The 23715-nt window shown below is 45.0% G+C and overlaps 1 protein-coding gene across 2 annotated transcripts in view; it reads left to right on the forward strand.

The window, feature by feature from the left end:
* Window positions 1-23715, forward strand: part of LRRK1 (leucine rich repeat kinase 1) — an 800699-nt gene that overhangs the window by 531974 nt on the left and 245010 nt on the right. For both annotated transcript variants that reach the window (XM_085644543.1, XM_085644544.1), the window contains exons 19-21: window positions 6352-6511; window positions 8832-9108; window positions 17495-17666. In XM_085644543.1, the coding sequence (XP_085500669.1) occupies window positions 6352-6511; window positions 8832-9108; window positions 17495-17666 (609 nt within the window). The remainder of the gene's footprint in view (window positions 1-6351; window positions 6512-8831; window positions 9109-17494; window positions 17667-23715) is intronic.

Raw genomic sequence — 23715 nt, forward strand, 5'->3', positions numbered from 1 at the left:
GCACCGTGCGCGCACAGTGAGCACGCGGTGCGCTTCGCGCACCGCGCGCCCACTTTACGCAGTTAGTGCCATGCACGCACGGTGGGCACGCGGTGCGTAACGCGTGCCCACGTTACGCTAGATGGGCCATGTACGCACGATGCGCTTCGCGCACCGTGCGCACATGGAGGACATATGATGCGCTTCGTTGTGAAAGGTAATATTTTAATTTTTCACATCTGTGATATGCCATGCACAAATGGTGCCCTTCGGGCACCATTTGCCACTTGGGGTGGGGAGAGTATGGATAATTTTTTTTTTTTTAACTTTTTACCGTACGCGTACGGTAAGCGTAATCGGCGAAATTATCGAAAAAATTAAAATTCCGTTTTTGGCCTTGGGGGATCTTTGGGGACTCCCCCAACATGGCTAGGTGCTTAGGAGCTGTCTAAACAGCCCCTTTACATGTTTTTGTCCTTTGTTTTTTAATCCCCACTCAGAGTGCGAGAGAGAAAATGGCGGCCGCCGCTTCCTGGTTTCGACCGATTCGAATGTTTACTAAGATCTAACAGCCAATCAGAATCGCGCTCGCGCACGTCACCGTACGCGTACGGTAAGCGCACCGTAAGCGCACCGTAAGCTGGCTCAGATATATATATTGATTTAAAGGCTATTTTCTCAGAATCTACTGAACAGATTTACACCAAACCTACAAAAGGCACTTCCTTGACCTGAGGACTACCTCTCTGCCAAATTTCAAGTAATTCTGTTCAGCCGTTCGGGCTGTAGCTGTGTCTAAAGGTCCTATGGAAAAATGCATGGGAAAAACGCATTTTGGGACCCCCCTTTTATCTCAGCCCCCGCTTGACGAATCCCCCCGAGACTTTCAGGGTAGGAGCGGAGCGTAGCGCCCCACCTATTTTGAAATATTCGCGAGGATTCGTCGACCGGCGCCAAAGTTATTCAAAATAGAATGTAGCGGTTTTCCTATGGTAAGAGGGTCCTAACTATAACTACCTACTGGCGACCGCCAGTAGGTAATATATATATATATAAATATTGTATACATTTATTGTTAATTATCACATTCAGACCTTAATAAATAATTTTCAATATAAAAAACCATCACCATGGTTTAGTACAAGGTCCTATATTACAGTGAATAGAGAATAATACATATTTAGTTATACATTCATGAGTGTTCTCTTTAGTTATTCTTTGCATATTTAGATATATATAACATTAATTATTCACATCATAACATAATTCGAAAGGTGTTCCACAACATGAATAGCTGAGATGAATAGGTGGACTGGTGGTATGTTGACACACTACTCGCGTTTCGGCTGGAATGCCTTCGACAGGAGACCGTCTCAACGGTCACTGCATGAGATATAAAGGAATGAATAAGTACTCTTCTTGTATGCCTACTCTTATTATGTTTTGCTGGCGTCTTACTCTGAAGATCGTGTTCAGTTTATAAGATTAGTGGGTAGGGTTGAGCCCAAGTGACCTTACTTTAGATAATTTTGTGGTTGAGGAATTAGAAAGATACCAGTGATAGGAACAGCCTTATTGCCATACCAAGAACTAAGAAGCCACACTAAAGTTTGGGAAGTTAGGCTGATCGAGTGAATATCTAAAATTAATCTAATATATTTACAAAAAGAATGATAAAATGAAAAGAAAAGAGAAATGAGCATGATATACTCCTTTACAGACATCTTGTGTGCATCTAACTCTAGTAGAAAGAGGATAGCAAATACCTTAACAGGGTAGGCTAGAGATGCAGTGATGCTTACTTAAGTTGTACATTCAATGGCAGATTGCTTAGCACTTGGAGCGTCAGAAGTCTCGTAGAGATAGTTTAGTTCTAATGATAAGGCAGATCTTGGTAAATCCTAAATGAAATACAGAATATCAAACAATTATGAACGGGGTCACTAATAGGCCTATTTATTTACTCAAATGCTCCTTTTAATAGAGATCTATAGCTTAATGTTAGTTACGGGCCTGCAGATTACGTGACCCGCAGATGGGAACACCTTAAATGTTGCAATCTGGAATGGTATCCATGGAGGGGTTTCTTCGATGTAAACTCTATAATTGCAGAAAGCTGGTAAAGAAAGGCAGCAGATTTATCACTGATCCACAGAAATAGTGACAAATAACTTCACTAACTTTGGTGTGGCTTTTTTAGTCTTGGTTATGACAATAAGGCTGTTCCTATCACTGGTATCTTTCTAATTTCCCAACCACTAATGTAGCCAAAGTAAGGTCACTTGGGCTCAACCCTACCGACTAATCTATAAACTGAAGACGATCTTCAAAGCAAGACGTTCGCAAAACATAAAAATGTGGACATACAAGAAGAGTAGTTATACATTCCTTTATATCTCATGCAGTGAATGTTGAGACGGTCTCCTGACGAAGGCATTAAGGCCGAAACACTCGTAGTGTGTCAACATACCGCCAGTCCACCGATTCCTCTCGGCTATTCATGTTGTGGAACACCTTTCGAATTATGATGTGAATAATTGTTTTATATATCTATTGTGCAAAGAATAACTAAAGAGAACACTCATGAATGTATAACTAAATATGTCCTGGCTGTAAAAAGGAAATTTACTATGTTCCTTTATAGCCCGCTTCGGTCCCAGAACCGTTTTGCATATCTCATGCTACAGCTCTGTCCTGAGACATGCAACCAGTTTAAGAGGTGCGTGGCTGTGAGTTGCAGGTCTGTGGCTGCGCACTTTCTAAAGCTGTAGTAGCCCCAGGCTCCTTGACCATCTGTAGGACTTGAAGTAATGGGTAATGTGTGGGAGCCATGGACTCAGAATATGGGTGTTCTTAAAATGAGTGACTTTGCCTTTTGCCATTAATGCTGAAGGAGGCGTAAATAAAAGCACAACAAAATATTATGGGCCTGATTCAGAAGAGGCCCTGCAGTCGTCGGGGAGTCTCCACACTCGTGGCGGAGGCCCTGCAGTCGTCGGGGAGTCTCCGCACTCGTGGTGGAGGACCTGTAGTCGTTGGGGAGGCTCCACACTCGTGGCGGAGGCCCTGCAGTCGTCGGGGAGTCTCCAAACTCGTGGCGGAGGCCCTGTAGTCGTCGGGGAGTCTCACACTCGTGGCGCAAGCCCTGCAGTCTTCGGGAAGTCTCTGTACTCAGGGCGGAATCTCCACAGTGAGAATTCTCATTGAGGAGACCCCCCCCATGACTGCGGGGCCTCCGCTATGAGTGCGAAGGCCCTTTGTGTATCAGGCCCTGTGTTCGTAGTGTGTTGGAAAATGTTCGTTAGAGACATAAACTTTTGTGTAATGTGCATAGTCACTATCTTTAAAGCAAAGGTCTTCAAACTGCCAGAGGTGCGGCAGGGTCACCAGGCCCATTAGGATGCGACCGCCACCCTGGCAGTGGCATCCCTCATATTTCACATTGTGGCGGGTCGTGTTGTAAGCAGCACCCGCCGCAATGTCAAATATGCATGTTGTGCATTAGCATCCACAACGTGACAGGCACCGCGCGGTGCCTGCCACCTTGTGTATGCCAATGAAGGGGGGGTACCTATGGTACACCCGAGATCATAATAGGCCCCTAAGTGTTCTCTCTCTTGTCACTTCTCGCCTTGAGTATTGCAACAGTCTCTACCTGGGCACCAAAAGATCGGTCTTGAACCAAGTACAGGTTCAGCCTCTCAACTCTTAATCAAGCGCCACTGGCTTCCTGTTGAAAAGCGCACGAAGTTTAAAGTGCCATACATCTTTCATAATATCCCTTATAAACAAGGATTGCCAAGACTTGCTGCTCTGGTGCAATTTTCTTCCCCTATGAGGATCTTGCGATCAGCAGACTTAAATCTGTCCTCCATACCTTACAATAGAAGAGCCAGAATGGGCGGACTTTCTTTTTGTGTCCTGACCCCAACCCTATCGAACTCTTTGTCATCTTTGCTAAGAAATACTCAAAACAACTTAAGTTTTCGGAAGTAACTAAAGACCGGGCTGTTCGCCTCCTTAACCTAGTCTACCTTCCTCTTCTGCTGTTGTCTTATCTGTGACTAGTGCCAGGAAGCCCCCTTCACGGGTGAGCCGTGCACTTTAGAAATCTTTTTGACATAACATAATGTTCTCATTAGTGAAGCACGGGTGTGGGACCCAGACGTGTGAGTGGTACAGTACATCACAATTATGACTGCTTCACTTTACAAAAGAGGCATGGCGGCTCATTTTCCTTACTAGCATTAAGGCTGAGGGAGCCCTTCCCGCAATGAGGTGGGCAACACGTGGAAGCTCCTTTTTTTCCCTGAATGGCATAGAGAGTCTGTTTTGAAATTGGAGTCAGTGACATGAACCTCGCTTTATCAACTACAGTAGGGGTGGAGCTCTTGAGGGGTCTTTTCTGTCTGCAACTCAGGAGACAAAGGCTCATAATTGACGTGAAAGGATGGATGAGGATGAATAGATGTGTAAGTGAAAGGTGGATGGATGGGGGAATAAAGGGGTAGATGGATTAATCAGTTAAAGGGTGGACGCAAGGATGGATGAGAGAAAGGGAAGATTGAAAGGATGAGTGGATGGAAGGGTGGATGGATGAGTGAAAAGATGGATGGCTGGGTGAAAGGATGATTGATGGATGGATGGTTGAATAGGTTTGATGGAAACGTTTGGAGATGGATGGATAGGTTTGGATATGGATGGGCAGACGGACGGAATGGCCAAAGTCTGAATGATGTATGAAATAATAAAATCTGAGAAAGAAAAGCTGAAAGGTGGATATCAGCGGATGGATGGAAAGATGAATGGATACATGTTTAGATAGAAGCAACAAGAGAGTTCTTCCGGGGAAGGTTGCAATGACTTGTTTGCATACGTATTCCCATAAGAGCTTTGGTTCAAAGTCGGAGGGATTTTAACTTTCTGGCTATACCTTTGATTAGAGAGCTTGTCAGGCATGTTGGATAAGGGGTGAAAGAGGCAGAGGAGACGGCCTGGTACTCATGGGCTCCAACTATGGTGAGTTGTGTTTGTTTTGGTCAATTTCTGTTTGGTGTATTTGTTCTTTTATCAGTTTCACATTTAGTGTGGATTATGACGTAAAATAAAAGTACCTCAGAAAATGACCTCACACTCTCTGGCCCACCTACCAGCCCAGCCCCTCCTATTTCCTCTAATCTTGCATTAAGTTTTGAAAAGGGGTCTAGCTTCAAAACATTTTCCTTCAAGGGGCACAGAGAAAAAAAGGTTTAAAGACCTTCGCTTTAAATATTAGAATTATAAAACATATCTGGTATTTTGATATTATTGTTACAAAATATTGCACATGTTTCAACGTTCAGTTCAAGCCAGCACAACAACTGTTTACTGTAGGAGTAGAAAGAAAACTATGCCACGCCTGCCCATCAGGGATCACAAACGGATGTCTGTGGTTATGGGAGGAAATGCAGGATGTGGTGAGTCTGAGGAGAGGGTACCAGGGACCTGTAGGGTGGAATCTCCTGGTGTGGAGGTGGCTGGGGTGTGTGTTTCTTGAAACTGACTGGCAGTCGAATAAAACTGAATTAGTGCCTCATTTAGAGATTGGTGAATCAGGAGCACTGCAGTAAATCAGTGGTGCTCCCTTCCCACCAAACCCATGGTTTCCCCGCTTTATTTGGAGTCTGGAGAAGCCCTTTGTTTACACCAGTGGAGCCTGTGCTGGCTCTGCCAGAGTAGACCTCCACAAAGAGGGTGGCAGGTCACAAGGATGGATCTTACTCCTTATTGTGGGTGGGGCGAAAGTCACTCATTTTCCCTTCTTCCTGCTGAATCACCCCACCAGCAGGGAGAAAACTCCTTGTACATCAGGGGCATTGTTTTTCCCCCACTGTGAGAACAAACTCTCGCTTTGTGTGTACATTTTCTTAATTAAAAAAAATGTTTGCCTGTTGGGTGCTTTAAACAAGGCGTCCGCTTGGCAAACTCTCAGCTCTGTAAGTTGAGCTGAGGCAACTCATTTCTCAAGACAGGGGTTTCGGACAGCTAGGGGGATGGGGTGTATCAATAAATAGGGCAGGCTGCACTCCAGATAGTGGTGGAGGCAATAGCCTCTTCACCCTGGTGAACAAGCGGACCTCCCACCTGGGTCTACAAAGACTCTGTTAGTCTTTTAAAAGCGGCAAAGTAAGAACACCATACCATGCATATTAAATGTGATATTATGAATCTATATAACTGCTGACAGTGCAAAGCATAGAATGTTATTTTTCTCTTGCTTTCTGCAAAATAAATTAACACCAGCAATTGTAGATGTGTTTTAACATAATCTTCCGGGGACTAATGATGGTCCTCACTCTTTTATTTCCTTCTTTTACTCGTTTGAATGTGCAGGTACCCAAAAGTTACCTCAACCTCCAGGAATCCATCCTGGCTGAACAAAAGCGGAGAAGTCAGACTGATGATGTCCAGTACCTGACCGACCTCCAGATCGAGCAAATAATCGAGCAGAGCCCTGGGAATGACATCCGTGACTATGAGGACCTGCAGGCAGGTGTGTCTCCGTAACACGCGTAATTCTGTTTGTAGTAGAAACCATGTAACATGGAATGGAGGCTTAGTAGTGATGCTTACATTTGTGTGTATATGTGTGTGTTTGACAGGTCAGGTTCCACTGTAACGTGTTTAGGGTCACTTGTGTAACTATGGGAGTAGGGGTGTGATTAAGATGAGCATGAATTCCTCAGCCTGTCCAAGTGGATCAAGGGCTTTCTTAATCTGCCTGTCCAGGAAGTGGTGGAGGCTCTCATGGTCAGCCTGTCCTGGTGATGCGGTGCTCTCTTTTGTTATGCATTTCCGGGTGGATGTTGGGCCTCTTAGTTAGAAAGTAGGGCTTCCTTAATTAGGCCACAACACAAAATAAAGATGCTACTAAGAATCCTGGAGTCCTGTGCCAGGCCATACTACCAGTTGAAAACAGTTGTCTGCAGAGTTCAGGGAATGTTGAAAAGGGCAATGACCATAGCCTCCTAACATTGTGAGACCCCAATGGGATATGGAGCTCCTAGAAGCCTCAGGGTGGAATGTAAATTGGAGCCTGGCAGTATTTTGTGAGTTAAAATATTGTTGTGATTAGCCCTGCGTAGAGGCAAAACACAGATGACAGGTTCGATATTGACTCAATTCCTCTATTCAAAACTGAGACAGCTCTGCATTGCTAGTGAGAGGTCTCACATTGTCTTGTAATGGAGACCATGCCTGTGAGTCATTTGTTGAAAATCAATTCCCATTCAGAGTGGTTTGGAGACGTGGGCAAAGGTCACTGTAAAACAAGGCTTGTGAATGAATGTTACACAAACAACCAAGTACTATGTATGAGTGTTGCTGTGCTATTGCAGACACATGCTCCTGCTTTTGTGGAGTAACTCGGGTGCATCATCTTGGGAGACCTAGGAGAATAAGCAGACAGAGGATCTAAGTTGGAGCATGGCGGACAGGCTGCTGGTCCACCAGGGCAGAGAAGGGTTGTAAATCAGCTGGCATGTTGGACCACTGACCACCGTACTTGTATCTCTGCGAGGCAGGCTAAGATCTCTTTGCCTTCAGCAGAGCCTCCATCACAATGATTCCACGGAAGGCACGGAAACTTTACTGATCATGCACCATGTTTAATGCTTATGTAGAGGGAAGTTCTTTTTTCTTGTTTTTAAAAAACAAATCAGGAGTTTCCTTGATGGTCCTAAAGAAGTAAAAAGTACTTTGGAAGGTCTGCTTTAAATAGAGCAGACAGTCTAAGGTACTGTTGTGAGTGACAGTCCAATGACGGCTGGGTCATTGCTCAAATGTTTCCACAATTGGAACCATGATGCTTCCCCCCAACTCTAAATAGAGCAGGGGAACCATGAGTTTAGCAGACATGCAGTCTGCTACCTTTTTACCTAGTGCCCTTTCCATCAAACTCGAACTCAAGCCCGGAGTACTGGATGTAAAGACATCAGCTGGCTGGTTTACATCAACAGCGTGTGAATTGTTCACTTCTTGATCAAAGACTTCAGTTACTTTTTGGACCCAAAAATAGTGTTGAGTCTCTAAATAGGAACACAGTAGTGGGATAGAAAGTATGGCGGCCCAATCTTCAAAGAACATCCTTTCTCTTGCCTAAAGCTTGATTGTCCCAATTGCAGAGGGGAAGTTGTTAGTCACAAAGAATATGATGCAGCGGCTAACTAAAATGAACCACATGTACGGCTCCGGTTCATGCTCTCACAGTCTGAGTTATCAAATGTGATAATATTGCTTATCCACGTGCTTTAACGTTTTAACCCAAGTTATGGGGTGCTGGACTTGATTACAACTTTTATTGGAAAAATAGCGTTCAATTTTCACCTGAAAAAAGGGCATTTTTAGATCAAGATTATGAAACAGCACATGTGATAAATGTGCCCATTACTTCCTGATGTGAAGTTCCTACTTTAGAATATGGGTTCCTTGCTTCAGTAAATTGTGATCCAAAAATCCAGGATTCCAGTTAACAGAATGTTGAGATAAAAAAAGACGTATTCACAGCTGGTAATCAGCAACAGGTTATCTCTTAATTTAGGATTATACAGATCCGTAAATCAACATAAATTCCCTCATGACATGAGTGGTACCATACATGAGAGTCCCAAATGTGTAGCACGGTGCTCTTTGATTTTGTTTATAAATACTTTCAAGTGCACCCTACTTGCACTGAGAAGACCACAGAAGACCCCATAGAAGAGTTTTCATAGCATCCCATAAAATGTTAGGAAAAAGTTGATTCTGTGAAATAAGCACATGTGTGGTTTTCCGAAGTCGAGTTGCACTATTCTAACTATTGATTTCTTTTTCAGCCATCAGTTTTTTGATTGAAACTGGAACATTGCTTCATTTCCCGGATACGAGCCATGGTTTGAGAAACCTGTACTTTCTTGATCCAGTTTGGCTGTCAGAATGTTTGGAGAGATTAATTAACATCAAAAGTTCAAAGTCTGTGGCTAAAAATGGGGTCATTAAAGCCGAGGACCTCCGGATGCTGCTGGTTGGCACTGGGTTTACTGAACAAACCGAAGAACAGTATTTCCAGTTTCTTGCAAAGTTTGAAATTGCACTTCCTGTTGCTAATAACCGGTAAGAATTGGGCATCATTGAGGTGCACCAAACATGTTCATTGATCTTGGGGGGGAGGGGTTCAATGACACAGATGAGTTGACTGCATGCAGATTAAATGAAATGAGAGGATGTGGCCTTACGGCTAGAGCAAAAAGAACAATTGATGGACAGAATGCAGAACAATGCCATACATTCACCCCAGTACAGAGATCTGGACCTAAATCCATTGTTTGTTTGCTCACCATGCCATTCCAGTTTGGACCCAGCCTTTGGTTTTGCTTTGTTCGCCCTAAGTTGGCAGGGTATGCCCAGACGTGGGTCTCTTGCTCACTTTGCCACTGGATTCAAGATAGCCTGGCTGATGAGGGTTATGAACCCGAAACCGGTCCCAGGATGCTTGTTTCCGGTCCAGGGAAGACATGGCTTGGCAGTTCGGGCTGGACTGTTCGCATGAGGCACAGGGTCAGACTGATTTGCATAAGGCCATGTCTGAACTGGGGTGGCGGAGTGAACTAAAGAGTGATGATGGATTAAACCCAGATCAGTTGACTGGGGGTGAGTGCTTGCAATGTTCAACACTCCGTCCATCATCCCCTTTGGTTGTGCTTTGTTCGCCCTAAGGTGGCAGGGTATGCCCAGACGTGGGACCCTTGCTCACTTTGCCACTGGATTCAAGATAGCATAGCTGATGAGGGTAATGAACCCAAAACCGGTCCTAGGATTGCTTGTTTCCGGTCCAGGAAAGACATGGCTTGGCAGTTCGGGCTGGACTGTTCCCATGAAGCACAGGGTCAGACTGATTTGCATATGACCATGTCTGAACTGGTGGCGGAGTGAGCTAAAGAGTGATGATGGATTAAACCCAGATCAGTTGACTGGGGGTGAGTGCTTGCAATGTTCAACACTCCGTCCATCATCCCCTTTGGTTTTGCTTACGCTAGAGCAGTTGACCTCGAGGATGGGAAACCGGGTTAGAGTCTCAGCAGGGACGCTCAACATCCTGTGATTCTGGGCAAATCACTTAATCTCCCCGTGCCAACCAAAAATGAATGTATATGTCTGTAATGCAACTGGTGCTCATGTAAAGTGTTCCAATACCTTTGGGTCGAGTTTGCGCTATATAAAACTCTAAAAAAAAAAAAATATATATATATATATATATATATAAGAAAATTGGCTTACCAGCACTGAAGACCATTTAGCTTTACATAACTGCCCAAATAACTTTCAAAACACATAATCACAATATTAACAGTTTGCACATTTCAGTAGTTAGAACCTCAAACAGTGCCTACCTCTGTGGTTGGAAGAAAAAGGTATTCATGAACGGTTAGCATTTTAATAGGTATTTTATATTCTCATAGGGACCCTTGATAGCAATGAACCGTAATCCTTCTGTACATTTATTGATTCTAATGGAATATGTGAGGACGGGGCAAGTTATTATTACAGTTCATGTTCCGTGCTGCCAACTATGCAATCCTCATGTAGGTCTGTAGTTTTGGTCCTTTTTTCTACACCTTCAGGGTCACATCAGACATCTGTTCTGCATACCATAGCATCTAAACATTGGTTACCAGATTGTCAAACAATCTATCATTCAGAGGGGTTTATTCTCCAGCTCAACACCTTCCAAAGATCCATGAACCACATGCTCTCCTGCAGTGATGAAAAACTGATTGCTGGTTTGCTTTATTTTACCATGGAAGGCATGGTGGACAAGTAAACCCCGGTGGTCCGTCTTGTAAATCTGAACAGCCGTCAATCTATATTCTTTTTTGGAACCTAGAAAAACAATTTGTCTTTGCAATTCTGTTATCGAAAGCTATCACTTGATCCTTGATATGCCCTGTAAGGATTAATAACTGGTAGTAGTCATAATTTCTATATGTCTGCTAACAATCGCCAGATGATATCTTCTCTTGGGGAAACATCTGCAGTTGATTTCAGCCCTGACCCCACTCATACTGGCTGAAGGATCCAGGTTGTCTCCACCACAGATGCATCACTTTGCATCAGACTCCCATTTCTGACTAACATTCCAGTTCTGTAAGCCATGCAAAGCCTTTTTTTCATATTCTCAAGGCTGATGTGGACATTGCATATGGCATCAAACAGACCTATCCCAGCGCTCAAGCTTTCAATAGTGTCTCAGAAACAGACAAGTGTGCACGTGGACCCCACTGCTTGCTTCATTTGATATATTGTCATTTGTAAAGCACCTATGTAACCCGGGGCTTCTGATCCTTCATACTCCACTGATCAGCTCCCGCTCACCAGCGCAAACTCCATTTACAGCGCACTAAGGTTATTTGTTACTTGCCATGTTCCTAATTGAGGTCACCACTTTTTGAGCAGATCGAGGGTACATGGTTTACCCATAGGTCTGCTGTATGGCTTACCCTTCACTTGGTCATGACTGAAGTCCACATAGTCAATGACATTTATAAGGTTTCCCAGTGTGCTCTTTCCGTGTTTCCTTAGTTCTTGCAATCCTGTGACCTCGTGATATTTCACTACTCTTTGTTTTCTAAGGTTTTCCTATTAAATTCCCCACCAGCAAAGTAGTTTTGTTTTTATGCATTCGTCCCTGGCAGTGGGTTAGCAGTTCTGTGCACAAATATTGCGAATTCCTATCACCGAACTCAGCGCCACACAGAGTGAACTCACTGGGATCCAAGCCTCTGATGCACTGGTTCGAGACAGCACAGGAGCGAGTGCTTAGCTGCATAGCTCAAATGGTGCCTGTGTGGTGGTCTCTAGTTTCCAGTCTCCTTCCTTCTTTCCCTCTTCTGAAGTTGGATTACATTTTACATACTGCTTAATTTTTTATCAAATAAAAACATACGTTCAGGGGACTGACGTGTTTTTTTCGAAGACTGACACTAGTGTTGCTAAATGACATTGTTGCTGGCGCAAATGTTGATGCCACCTCACACCTCTTTCTTCCACCATCCTACGCTTCCTGTCTCTTTTGCTTTACTCCAAAGACACACTTTTTACTACTATCTTGTCACTGTTTTCTTACCTTTCTTGTCCTCCTTTCTCGCCTTCCTTCCTTTCTGTCTATTGCTCAGTGTCAAAACTTAACAAACAACAATGTCATTCTTGCCAATAAGTGAGCGGCATTGCCCACCACCTGCACAAATGTAGCGCTACCCAGTGGCATAACACAGGCCCCCGGAGCCCCCGCGGCTGCTCTTCTCCAGCTCTCGCGAGCCACACTCGGTACAAGGGAAGGGTCATTTCTTCCATCATCCCCAGCATTAGTCAGATTAAACACAATATCTTATCAAACTTTAGTTTTGATAATTTAAAGCTAGGTTTATCGTGCAAGAATTCTCTTTTTATTGGAGGATGTAAACCACCCCCTAACTTTTCTGCATATGACATTTGATATTGCGATGAGAAAGAACAGCTCATTAGGATGACTGGGCCTGATCAGAAGGCAGTGAGCAGTATTGACTGCAGAATTGATCGTGTGCCCACAACGCGGCTGCCGCAGGGGTTTAAAGCACCCCTTATGGTCAGAGCACAGAAGAGGCGTCCGCTCTTAGTTTGAGCCAGTGGTTGTAGGTGGGACTCACCGCACTCATGTTTGGGAACGTCATTTATTTATCCTCATCAGACTTTCACCCAGAGCAAGAGAGAAAAACTCAAACGGGGAAAAGGAGGAGAAAGGGAAAGATAGAAACAATTATAAAGAAAGCCGAGATGGAATCGATCATGAAAAAGAGAGATTGTGAGCAGGGAGATTCTGGTGGTGGATGAAAGACACACGAGGGAGAATCAAGACTATGCAGGCTTTCTATCCAGCACCCCCAAGATTCCATAGCGCGGGCAGCAGATTTGTGACCAAAGTTTAGTCCCCAGCACTTATACTTTTACAAATTAGGCACTAAGAGGGGTGCTCCTATCTGGCCAACTCACAAGAGTGCCCTCCCTCTGATAAGAAAAAGGATATCTTAAGAAAACACTCTTTACTACACTGAAGACCTCACTCGGTACATAATGCAGGTCTCTTGTTCAACCCTGGCTATAATGAACTTGGTGTGAGCCATATCCTTTGCAGGTTTAAGCTGCCGACCTGATGTAAGACCCAAGCAGCCCTGCAGACATTGATTGTATAGTATATTTTATTGTTGCATTTGCATATTGCTCCATACCACTGAAGTGGGCCAGAAGCACTTTCTGGGTGACTACGCCAGCGGCTGCCCTGTTAGTTGTGTTCAGTTGGTAGAATGCGGGTTTATAATGTTGCCTACAAAGCAAGCATTGAGTGCCGGGCATGGCCTTTCGGAGAGGCATTCCAATCATGTGGTGCGGAACTTGTATCGGTGCTTAATTAAGAGTGATGGGGAAGGGGGTAAGGCAGACAGAATTCCACTTTTAGATGTATACTATCTTATTTTGTGGCCTGTGCCTGAATGTTTCATGTGTTTTGGAACAGCAAGGACTTTAGTGCTTCCAAAAACTGCCGATGTGAGACTGTCTTGAAGCGATAGTCGGGTGGGGGCCTTTCTGGGACCACGGGTCTTTCTCCGACACTAGTTGGAAGCTTTGAACTGCAGGAGGGTCAGTGGCCCTGTGGATGGCCTGAGGTCAACGCAGGGAGCCTCGAAGGAGAGGCGCCTCCATGCAGTCAGATAGTGACGCAGTCGCAAACGCATCAGTGTAGAAGCTGCCTGCGTCGGCCTAAAGAAATCATTGTAGGAATAAATAAATAATATCTCCCATAATCCATGTACATTAGAAATATTGTAAGTGTTTTATAAGCTCCATGCCATATTCACAATATCTCGACACCCCCACCCCACACCTCAGCGAGCTGTAGAGTGTTTCATGACTCTTGTGTTTCTTTTGGGGTTGGGGGGGAGGGGAGGAATAGTGCCATTACATCAACCATGACCCACATGGAATTGTTTTTCTAAAAATAAAAAGCAAAAATGGACTCAGTGGGCTCTGGCGTGAGCCCCAGACGCATTGTCTGGGTCTTTCTGGCCGTGTCACGGTGTTCACGGTTTCTTCTGGTCTTAGAGTCTGTACTTTTTTAATTAAAAACGGATTGTCGGTTGCCTGGACACGGTCAGTCCTGTACACTTATGTACTTGTACCAAGCCAGTACATTGAAAATCTGATTAACCCTCTGCTTTGCATTTTTAAATTTACAACCCATATCCAGATTTTAGGTTTGTTATTGATCATCTGCTCTATATGGCCATCTGATCTTGACACAGAGAGCTGTGCATGAGTCTGCAGCTCAGTTCTCCTAGACTTCTCTGCATGATCTTGTCCGCAGCTGCACTCCCAGGCAGGCATGGTCCGTCTGGCAGGGAGCAGGGGGCGGCTCAGCCTCGTTCTGATCCTGTATGGAAAGCGCCTAAGCTCGCCGCATTATGATTCCTTTCTCTGATACACGAATTTCTGTTTACCTTTCAAAGTAGGGCAGCGCCGCCACTCTTGTTAAGTTGCCTAAAAGCTTATGACAGCTAATCTCCCTAGTCAAACCATCTGTATTCCGGGGTTATTGGAATGTGTGTCTGCCTTTTCCAGTTAATCGGCCTTTTGGATTAGTTTACCTTTGAGAGTTCAGCTGCCTGAACTGCCAGCAAGGTAGAAACCGCGGCCGGGCTCGTTCACATTTACGGTAGGTCGCTAGTAAGAATAAAATCACGGGGAGCCCCCCTTACATTATTTACGGGAATCCCGCTGTGGCAATACACCCAAGTTCACACGGTGCTGCAGAGTTGTTTTGTGCGCAATTCACCTTGTAAAGTATAAAACATGACGAAACGTGCGCAGAAAAAGCACATGCTATGCTAGGCTCATTGTGCACACAACGACTTCGCTTTTGTTCCCCATTCCTAAGCGAACAAGCATCTGCAATGCAATAGGTCTCGCATTTACCCTCGTTTGAGAAATAGGCTTTGTAAATGGCAATGCCTTTTATTTATATTTTGGTTATTAAAACATAAATAAAAGACATTTTCATTTACAATGCCAATAGCTTAAACTCTACAAATGCGAGACCTATTGCATTCCAAATGCTCTAAGGTATCACTGAGTTGCCCCCTTCTGTCTCCCATGGTCCCTGAAGAGTTCCCCGTTTTGCTACGCCGGTGGTCACAAGTGCACATGAGAGACCCTCCTTGCCCTCCTGCAGTAAGAGAAACTCATTTAAGAAAATAGTGCTTACAGACTAAAGAAGGTGTACCGTGCAACAACCGAAGTGAAAGGGCCAGTCCTCATGGGAGGTTCCAAATGAAGACAAGGCGGTACTAAGAATGGACTAACAAGCCTAATAACAAATCAGAAGCCAGCATTTACAGAGGACAATGACACAAGCCAATGACAAATATGAACGGAGAGTTAGCGGGGTTCAAGTACATACTCCACTACTGCATGGCTCTCAGAGCAGCTCATGCGCTGCCCCGGCTCGACCTAAAAACGTACAACACGCCACAGGTTTTCACTTAGGAATGGGGTACAAAAGCGGAAATCAATGTATGCACACTGATTCCTGCATGTGTTGGCCGCGCACATTTCATCCGGTTTTACTGTATCCCGATTTATATTGATAATTTGGGTGCGGTATTATCCAATGTAGTTTCCCCGCACAATTTATTCTGAGGGCTAGATGAATCTATTTGCCTAGGTGAGTTTATATAGCGTTATATGCATCTATCTTTCATTGTGTGACCTACATGTGATCGCAGAATTAATAGGTAAGAGTAAATGTTTAATGTCAAAACCAAACACTTGTCATTGACACAGTCACTTGCAATGCACGCATGAGGGTTCCAATCCCTAATCATACCAGTGTTCTTAGTGACTGTTTTACATTTTTGCTCGTACTTAGGTTTCAAAGGCCTCATAAGCGGTGATTTCTTTTCTTATTGACAGTGTTGTACATGGCACCTACATGTCATCTTTCTGTCCCTTCAGAATGGTTTGGGACCTGGCAAAGAACAATGGAAGGAGGCTAAGTAGGGACAGGGGAAGTAAAGAAATGTGGTATTTCTACTTTGACATGCTGAAATAAGCAATAAGTGATATACCATTTCCGTTTCCAATTCATTTAACTACATTTGTTTTCTTACAAGAGGCAAGATGTAAACTCACCGAACTTGAATTAGAAAAATAAATGGAAATGAAAGTACGGTAGGATTTTGTGTTTAGAGTGGATATCTTTTCAGAATTTTTTTTTTGTTGTTGCTGGGAATCCCTCCTCTTTGCGTTTATCGAACAAAGCATGGATTCCTCTACCTCTTTCACTACTAAACTTACAATCCTCAGGTATATTTATGTATTTATATAGCTGTGAAATATAGCACTAAAATGTCGCCAAAATGTCTGTACACAGTGAGGCACTTCAAATACAAAAAAATTACACAAGAAAACAAAAGTCCACTATCTCTGTCAGCAGGCCAGTACACTAAGTGTCAGCATCAATGTGAATTCAAATGCCCTGTGAGTTCAGTTTTATGACTTTCAAATAAACTTTTGACAAGAGAAGCTCCCAGGTCCAGCTAGGCTACGTCTGTTGCTGTACTACAGGGCATTTGAGCCAGATTTAGAGTAGGTTGGGAGTGGGACCTCTGTCATAGAGCGGTGGGCCTCCTGCCCACCCTCCTCTGCATGTCACCCTCTTTCTATGAGGGATGATGCTCACAAACCTGATGCGGGAGTCTCTACGAGTACTGCCAGTGCCATCTAATGGTGGTCCCCTGCTGAAAATGGGGATGCACCAGCCATCCATTTAGGTTGACTAGTGGACGTCCATTGTCAGCAGCCACACCGACATGGAACACTACAATGTAAACCATTGCAGTCTTCTACTGAAAGCCATGAAAGTGTCCCTGAAGTGCTGGGAGAAACTCTGCTCCTAACATGTGAGGGTCACTTGTATTGTGATGACCTACACATGTAAATGTACTGCGTCTTTGAGATATGTTTCCGGTACCCACATTTGTTGATGCCAGTTCACCCATACCACATGCGAAAAAATGCTTCGCCTCCATGGTTGGTTGTGTGGCAAAGTTGGGCCTTCACCAGAGTAGTGGGTGAAAGTTGGCCAGTTTTAAGTTTGAACGAGGCCTTCAATCTTAAGGTCTACCATGGCTTATTTGTAACTCTCATTACCTTTTGTGAATAGACAGCCAGGCAGGCATTTTGAAAGTTTGCAGCCCAAAGCATTTATGTAGTCTACTTTTTCACCTTTAACATCTGGATTTTAACAACTGCCACTAGCCATAGAAATTCAGGATGTATGAAGAGCTCTTTTCTTAAAAGGTGATTTGTTTGCAGCCAAGTAATCTTGAGTTGATCTTCATAGCATGAACTCATTAGATTTGGTGATTTAGATCTGGTAAAATCCTGAATCACTGTATCGCTTTTTTTCCAGGTACCTCCTCCCTCATCTCCTTCCAGCCAAGCCAGGGTTAGACATCCACGAATTACGACATCTGACTGCAAATTGTGTCCAAAGGCTGTTTAAGATGAGTTTTGTCCCAGTTGGTTTCTGGCAGCGGTTTATAGCTCGAATGCTGATCAGCCTGTCTGAGATGGATCTGCATGTAAGTGAATACTGCTGTTTTGTGGTTACAAAAACAATGACGAAGAGCTTGTTGAAGGATAAAGGATTGGATGCATGAAAAGAAGGCGCCCACTATCAGAGCTAATGGCCTTTCAGCAGGTTGTGATTATTTGGTGCTCAGCATTTTTTTCTTATGTAGTTACAGGAGTCATCAGCTGAACACATAGAAGAGCATTACAGGGTGTGGGGGGGTGCTCATGCACTCCTTCTCACCTGCACCCATTGTTCTCTTTTTTTATGTTATTAGAGAAGTCCTATGTAGTGGATTTAATCGTGTAAACCATTGTCAACGTGGAAGTGGACAGAAAAAGAAAACATAATTGTCATTGTTCAAATAATATCCAACACAATAATAGACCACCAGAGGTCATCAGCTCATAAACGAACAAATGGGCCAGAGAGTCCCTGCTTGGAGTCTCTGTCTCCTCTGGCCCTTAGTGCTATTTAGGTACCTGGCATCCTGCTCCCTCTAGGCTGCAGCCAGACTTCCAGACAGTGCAAAGGGTAAGAGACCGGGTAAGAGCTCTTGTTACCAGCCCTTTCCTTCCACTGAGTTGGAGAAAGGACAAGCACGAAGGCACCAGTGAACATTTGCCACCATAGCAGAACCATCATCCACAATATCCCACACACTGGCAATGAGAAAACAAACAACGCAAACATGAATTCGTACTCTTATGCCATCTAAAGGGGGATATGTGACTCCCTCATACCTCCCTACGCTCTGACAGCTGTAGTGGAACACTTGAGTCCTTCTAAGCTTTGACAAAGAAAGAGGAAGAGCAACCCCTGTCTCCCAAAAACATGGATGAATAAGCCCTGCTGTTCTCTCCCCTCACCACCAAATTTATCTACTAAACGTCTTTACTATGTTACTTGGCAAGAGCATTGTGTTTAGTGACCACTGACAGTAAAACAAAATGGAGCAGCGGAGCCTGATGGCAACATTTTATGTGCATTGATGTCAGTCTACCTCCGCTGTGCCCGCTCATACCTGGGAGAATTTGTGTGTATGAGCTCTGGTTACTTTCGTTGAAGATGAGTTATCTCATGAGCACTTAGATCAATGAGTGGCCTGCCCACCAACCTCCCAAACTACCTGGTTAGAGAGTTGTGCTCAGAGCACACAGCACGTAGAAATGTTGCTTAATTTGGAAGTCCTTGTTCCCCAGAGCAGTGCTCCCAGGTCCAAAAGACCCCGTACATTGTCCCCGAAGTGAACAGAACATTGTAGCTTGAAATACGGGGAGAGAAGTGTGTTTTGCATACCTTTGAATGTATGATGTTACATCGCATACATTCACAACGTGGTATTTTACATCGCGTTCGTTACAATGCAAGTTGTTACAACGACTTGCGCTGAAGGGCGCTGGACTTAGGAATAGTATGATTTACTATTCCAACTCCAGTCTACATACAGTAGGGAAGGTGTTGTAATAGTAAATCATAATATTCCTTACGTTAGAGCACCATCCAGCGCAAGTCGTTGTAACGACTTGCGTTGTAATGACCGCGATGTAAGGGCATTGCGATGCAATGCCCGCGTTGTAATGGATGTCTCCCATACCTTTCTTATTCAATACTGACCACTTCTTACCCACCAGCCATCTCAGCCATTCACCATTTGCCCAATTCCAAGGACTCAGACTGGGAAAAAGGAGGGATAGTAATTGTTGATCTTGACTATTTAATGATTGAAAATTGCATTGGTACTTAACACCATCCCCAACATCTGCCAAAATCTGTCCACACACCTGTTACTAAAAGCCCTACCGTTTTCAAAGTTCAAACATGCATCCATGATTTCCCCTGCTCTTGAAAATATAATACCGGCCAATTTAAAAGTTGGGCTTAAGGAAGAGACCTCAAAAAAGAAGAGGCAAATCCATTACTCACTCACTTGAGAATGCTTTCTTGGCCACAGTATGCCCTGGATTACCACATCATTCTATCAGTTCCAGGACTGTGCTATGCCGTCCCGAAAACTGAGATTCAACATCTTAGACTTGGCACACTCTCAAACTCATGGGATCGAAGCCTCAGAGAGAGACAAGTAAATTATGTCTGACACATGGGGATCATGGAATGGCTCACTCACTGCTCCCTCATCAGACCACCACTATGACAACGAGGCTAAAACCGTGGAATGTCTAATCTAGATAAGCTGTGCTTTCCATGGACACCTAGTGAGCTAGACGAGAATATGTTCCCCTATCATCTCCTTCTACCTTTCCAACTGACACCAGTTTGCTCACATGGGCATGTCCAGGTCACAAAAGATACCTATAACCTATGGCGTCCCCAGGGCTCAATACTGTCTCCTGTCATCTTGAACCTATACATGGAGCTGCTGGGTGCTCTCATGCTACAGATCTCCAAAGCATCAAACACTGCTTGCACATCATGCACACATGGAAGCTCAACCCAGCCAAAAAGAACAATAAACTAGATACAGCACAAACCTGGCTCAATGACATGAACCTTGATGACTTTGAACCCTAACTTTTACCGAATGCCAAGTCCCTTGGATTCACCCTGAACTTTTAACATGACCCTCAAGAAACACGTTACCAAACAAATAAAGATGGTCTGGTACCAGCTCCCTCTTCTAGAGAATATCAATATATTTCTTCCAGAAAGTGACTTCAAAACTGTAATTCAAACACTCATACTCTCATTTGGATGGTGGTAATGCCCTACTCCACGGCCTCCCAGAGTCCATAGTGACATGCCTTAGGGGCATCCTACAAGCTTCAGCATGCCTCATCCATGCCTGATAAATATGATCACGTCACCCCTACCCTGATGGAACTCAATTGGCTCCTCTTGCCACCCACACAATCGCCAAAACCAGCTGTATAATTCACAAAGCTATCTTGACTAACAGCCCTGCTTATCTTGCAGACAAATTCATCATCGCAGGTGGATCTCGGCACACCGGCAGCCAGGACACCATCAGATTGCAGAGTACGAAGTGTAAAAAGGAAAAAACAAAGCTGCCCTTTCCATCTATGCACCCAAGATTTGTAACAAAATCCCAGTATCCATCAGGACCACCCAATGCTGTTTAGCTTTAGCAAATAATGGAAATCTCACTTCTTTAAAGCAGACTACATCACAATGCATTAACCATCCACAAGACACCATCTTCTCCTCTTACTCATCAACTTTATTCTAGTGTTTGACCCTGTACACCACTCCCCTGCCTTTTGTCTAGGTTTGCTCTATTAAAAAAACAAACGTGTACATACACACATCTTCATCGAGGTGTGAGTATTCATCATTGAAGCGTAGAGCGAAGCCATTGCCAGCTTACAATATGAAAAACCACATCAGACATCCAGAACTCCTGCAAAAAATTAACCTCTCTGCCTCATTATACAATAACAAGACACCCTAAACATCCCAAATACAAAATGAAAACACAAATACCAGCTATGTACCTCCAGCTAGACCCAAGGCAACAAAGCCTTTTAGAGAACACAATGAAATTCACATCCTAGCCCCCTTTATCACCACCCAACTGACCTTCCCTCGACAAAAGGAAAAATCCAAGCAAATGTAATGCAGTCCACATCAGTCCGTTTTGCACATAAAGGTATCCTCACACATTACCTCTTATGGAGGGTTGATGGATGAGGCTGAATCCTGGCTCCTTCCTGATAAGCTCTTGATCCTCCTGCTTCCCAATATCAGTAAATGCTTCTAAAAGATTCCAGCTGCTGCTTGTTTCTTAACTATTGCCTTTAACCACAACATCCTACAAGGAGTGGGAGACCGTCTGCTGTGGATCCGTGCACTGCCTAAATAATCATGGAAAACCGGGGCTATTTCTAAACATCTACTTCCCAGGATGGAAAGTAAAGGGAACCAGGAGAGGGATGAACTGTCCCATCTGTTGGCATTGGCTCCACAATCCTGTAACAAACCCCTAGTGCAAGATCTGGATTTGGAAGTCCCTGATATTCTCCATGCTGACCCAGTACCTTTGGTGGCAACTCCCTCCTTCCACAGGGGGCCTTATGGACAGTTAGCTTTTAAATCTCTAGGTTAGTTGCCAAGAGTGCTGTGGTGTTTCACAACTTGGTAGATGATGCGCTTCTAAGATGTGGAAAATGAGAATATGACCTCCTCATGACTGATCTACTGTTTAGGGTACTTGGAGGGCTACACATGCCCTTATGAGCAGGACAATAAGGTTTAAGGCAGGACTAGGTCCAACATACTTTCAAGAAAGCCAAATCCATGGCATATTTTCCAGCTAGCACTGACCACGCCCCTGGTTCTCAGATCTTCCACCGATACGATGCCAACTGCCTCTTCACCCTCAACACCTAAAGCTACGCCACCTGCCACGTCGCGTCCCCAAAGGATACCCAAGGACCTTTCTCCTGCTGAACCTGCAGCTGCAGTATCACCCACCTCCGCACTCCAGCTCCGCCCGCCACCCGGCAGATCCACAGGTCTCCTGACCAGCTCAGCTGCATCCTCCTCAACAAGCGCCCCTCTACAGACACGCCACAGAAATCTGGGACGTCCTAGACTCCGGCTCCCCCGATATCGCCTTCCATAAAAAACCTGGATGAACCCCGGCTCAGACCCGACATCGGCCTCGCCATTCCCGACGGATACAAGATCACCCGCAAGGATCGCACCGACCGACCCGGAGGAGGCATCACCATCATCCAGAAGAACTCCCACTGCCTGACCACCCACTCAGATGACCCCAAGGCAACCATTGAACATCTCCACTTACAGATCTAGACCAACCCCAACACCACCCTCCGCGGGACCCTCGTCTGCAGACCTCTGGTCCGCCGCCCACCCTTCACCGACGCCATCATCGACTTCATCACACCCCAGGCACTCGCATTCACCAACTACAGCCTAATTGGCGACTTCCGCTTCCACCTAGATGACCTCAACGACCATAACACGACTTCCCTTCTGGAGAACCTCTCCAACATCGGACTCAAGCAGCTAGTCACCTCTCCGACCCACACAGCAGGACACAGCTTGACCCCGTCTTCTCCGCCAGCGAAAACATCACCTACAGCCACGCCTCTGAACTCCTCTGGACCGACCACCACTGTGTCCACTTCACCAAACCCGCAACACACTAATGCACCAACCGCCCCCCTCCGAACTGGAGCAAGGTCACTGAAGAACATCTCACTACCTCCGTCAGCACTACCAAACCATCCACATCCGGCAGAACCTATCGACGCAACCTTTACCGATGGATCTCCAACTGCTCCAACGTGCTACGCCCCTCAAGATAGCACCCAGCAAGCAACAATCCAAGATAGCCTGATCGTTCATTCCCACTATACACGCGCACCAGTAGACGGCTCGAGAAGCGATGGAGGAGCAACAAAACTCCAGAAACCCACGCCACCTTCAAAGCCACCACCTCCACACACCACACCCTCCTCAAAACCGCAAAGAAAACGGACCTTCAAGTCTGAATCAATGCCAACGCACACAGCAGCAAAGAACTCCTGGCCATCATCAAGTAGTTCGTCAAAACCCACATCGAGACCACAGAAGCCCCACCCTCCCAAGACCTCTGCAACAAACTCAGCACCTACACCACAAGATCAAGCAGATCTATGGAAGGTTAAACACCCAAGACCGGCCCGTCACCACTTACCATCACCTCACGAGATGACGACACCTCTCAACAGACTCTACTCAACTGGTCATAGCTCACCACAGACGACTCTCCCAAGACCATGAAGAGCATTCACTCTGGAGCCCCTTAAACCCCTGCCCACGCTAGATCTTCCATTGAGCCTCCATCTCCATAGCCCCTTAACTAAGCTGCAACATCAACTGCTCCATCGATACCGCACCATCCCCGACCACTGGAAACACGCAGAGATCAACCCCATGCTGAAGAAACCGTCAGCGGACCCGACAGACCTCAAAAGCTTCAGACCCATCTCCCTGCTCGCCTTCCCAGCCAAGGTCATCAAGAAGGCCAGAATGCCCAGCTCTCTGAGTTCATCTAAGCTAACCCCATCCTG

Source organism: Triturus cristatus, chromosome 3_1 (assembly GCF_964204655.1).
Source record: "Triturus cristatus chromosome 3_1, aTriCri1.1, whole genome shotgun sequence".
Classification (NCBI taxonomy): domain Eukaryota; kingdom Metazoa; phylum Chordata; class Amphibia; order Caudata; family Salamandridae; genus Triturus; species Triturus cristatus.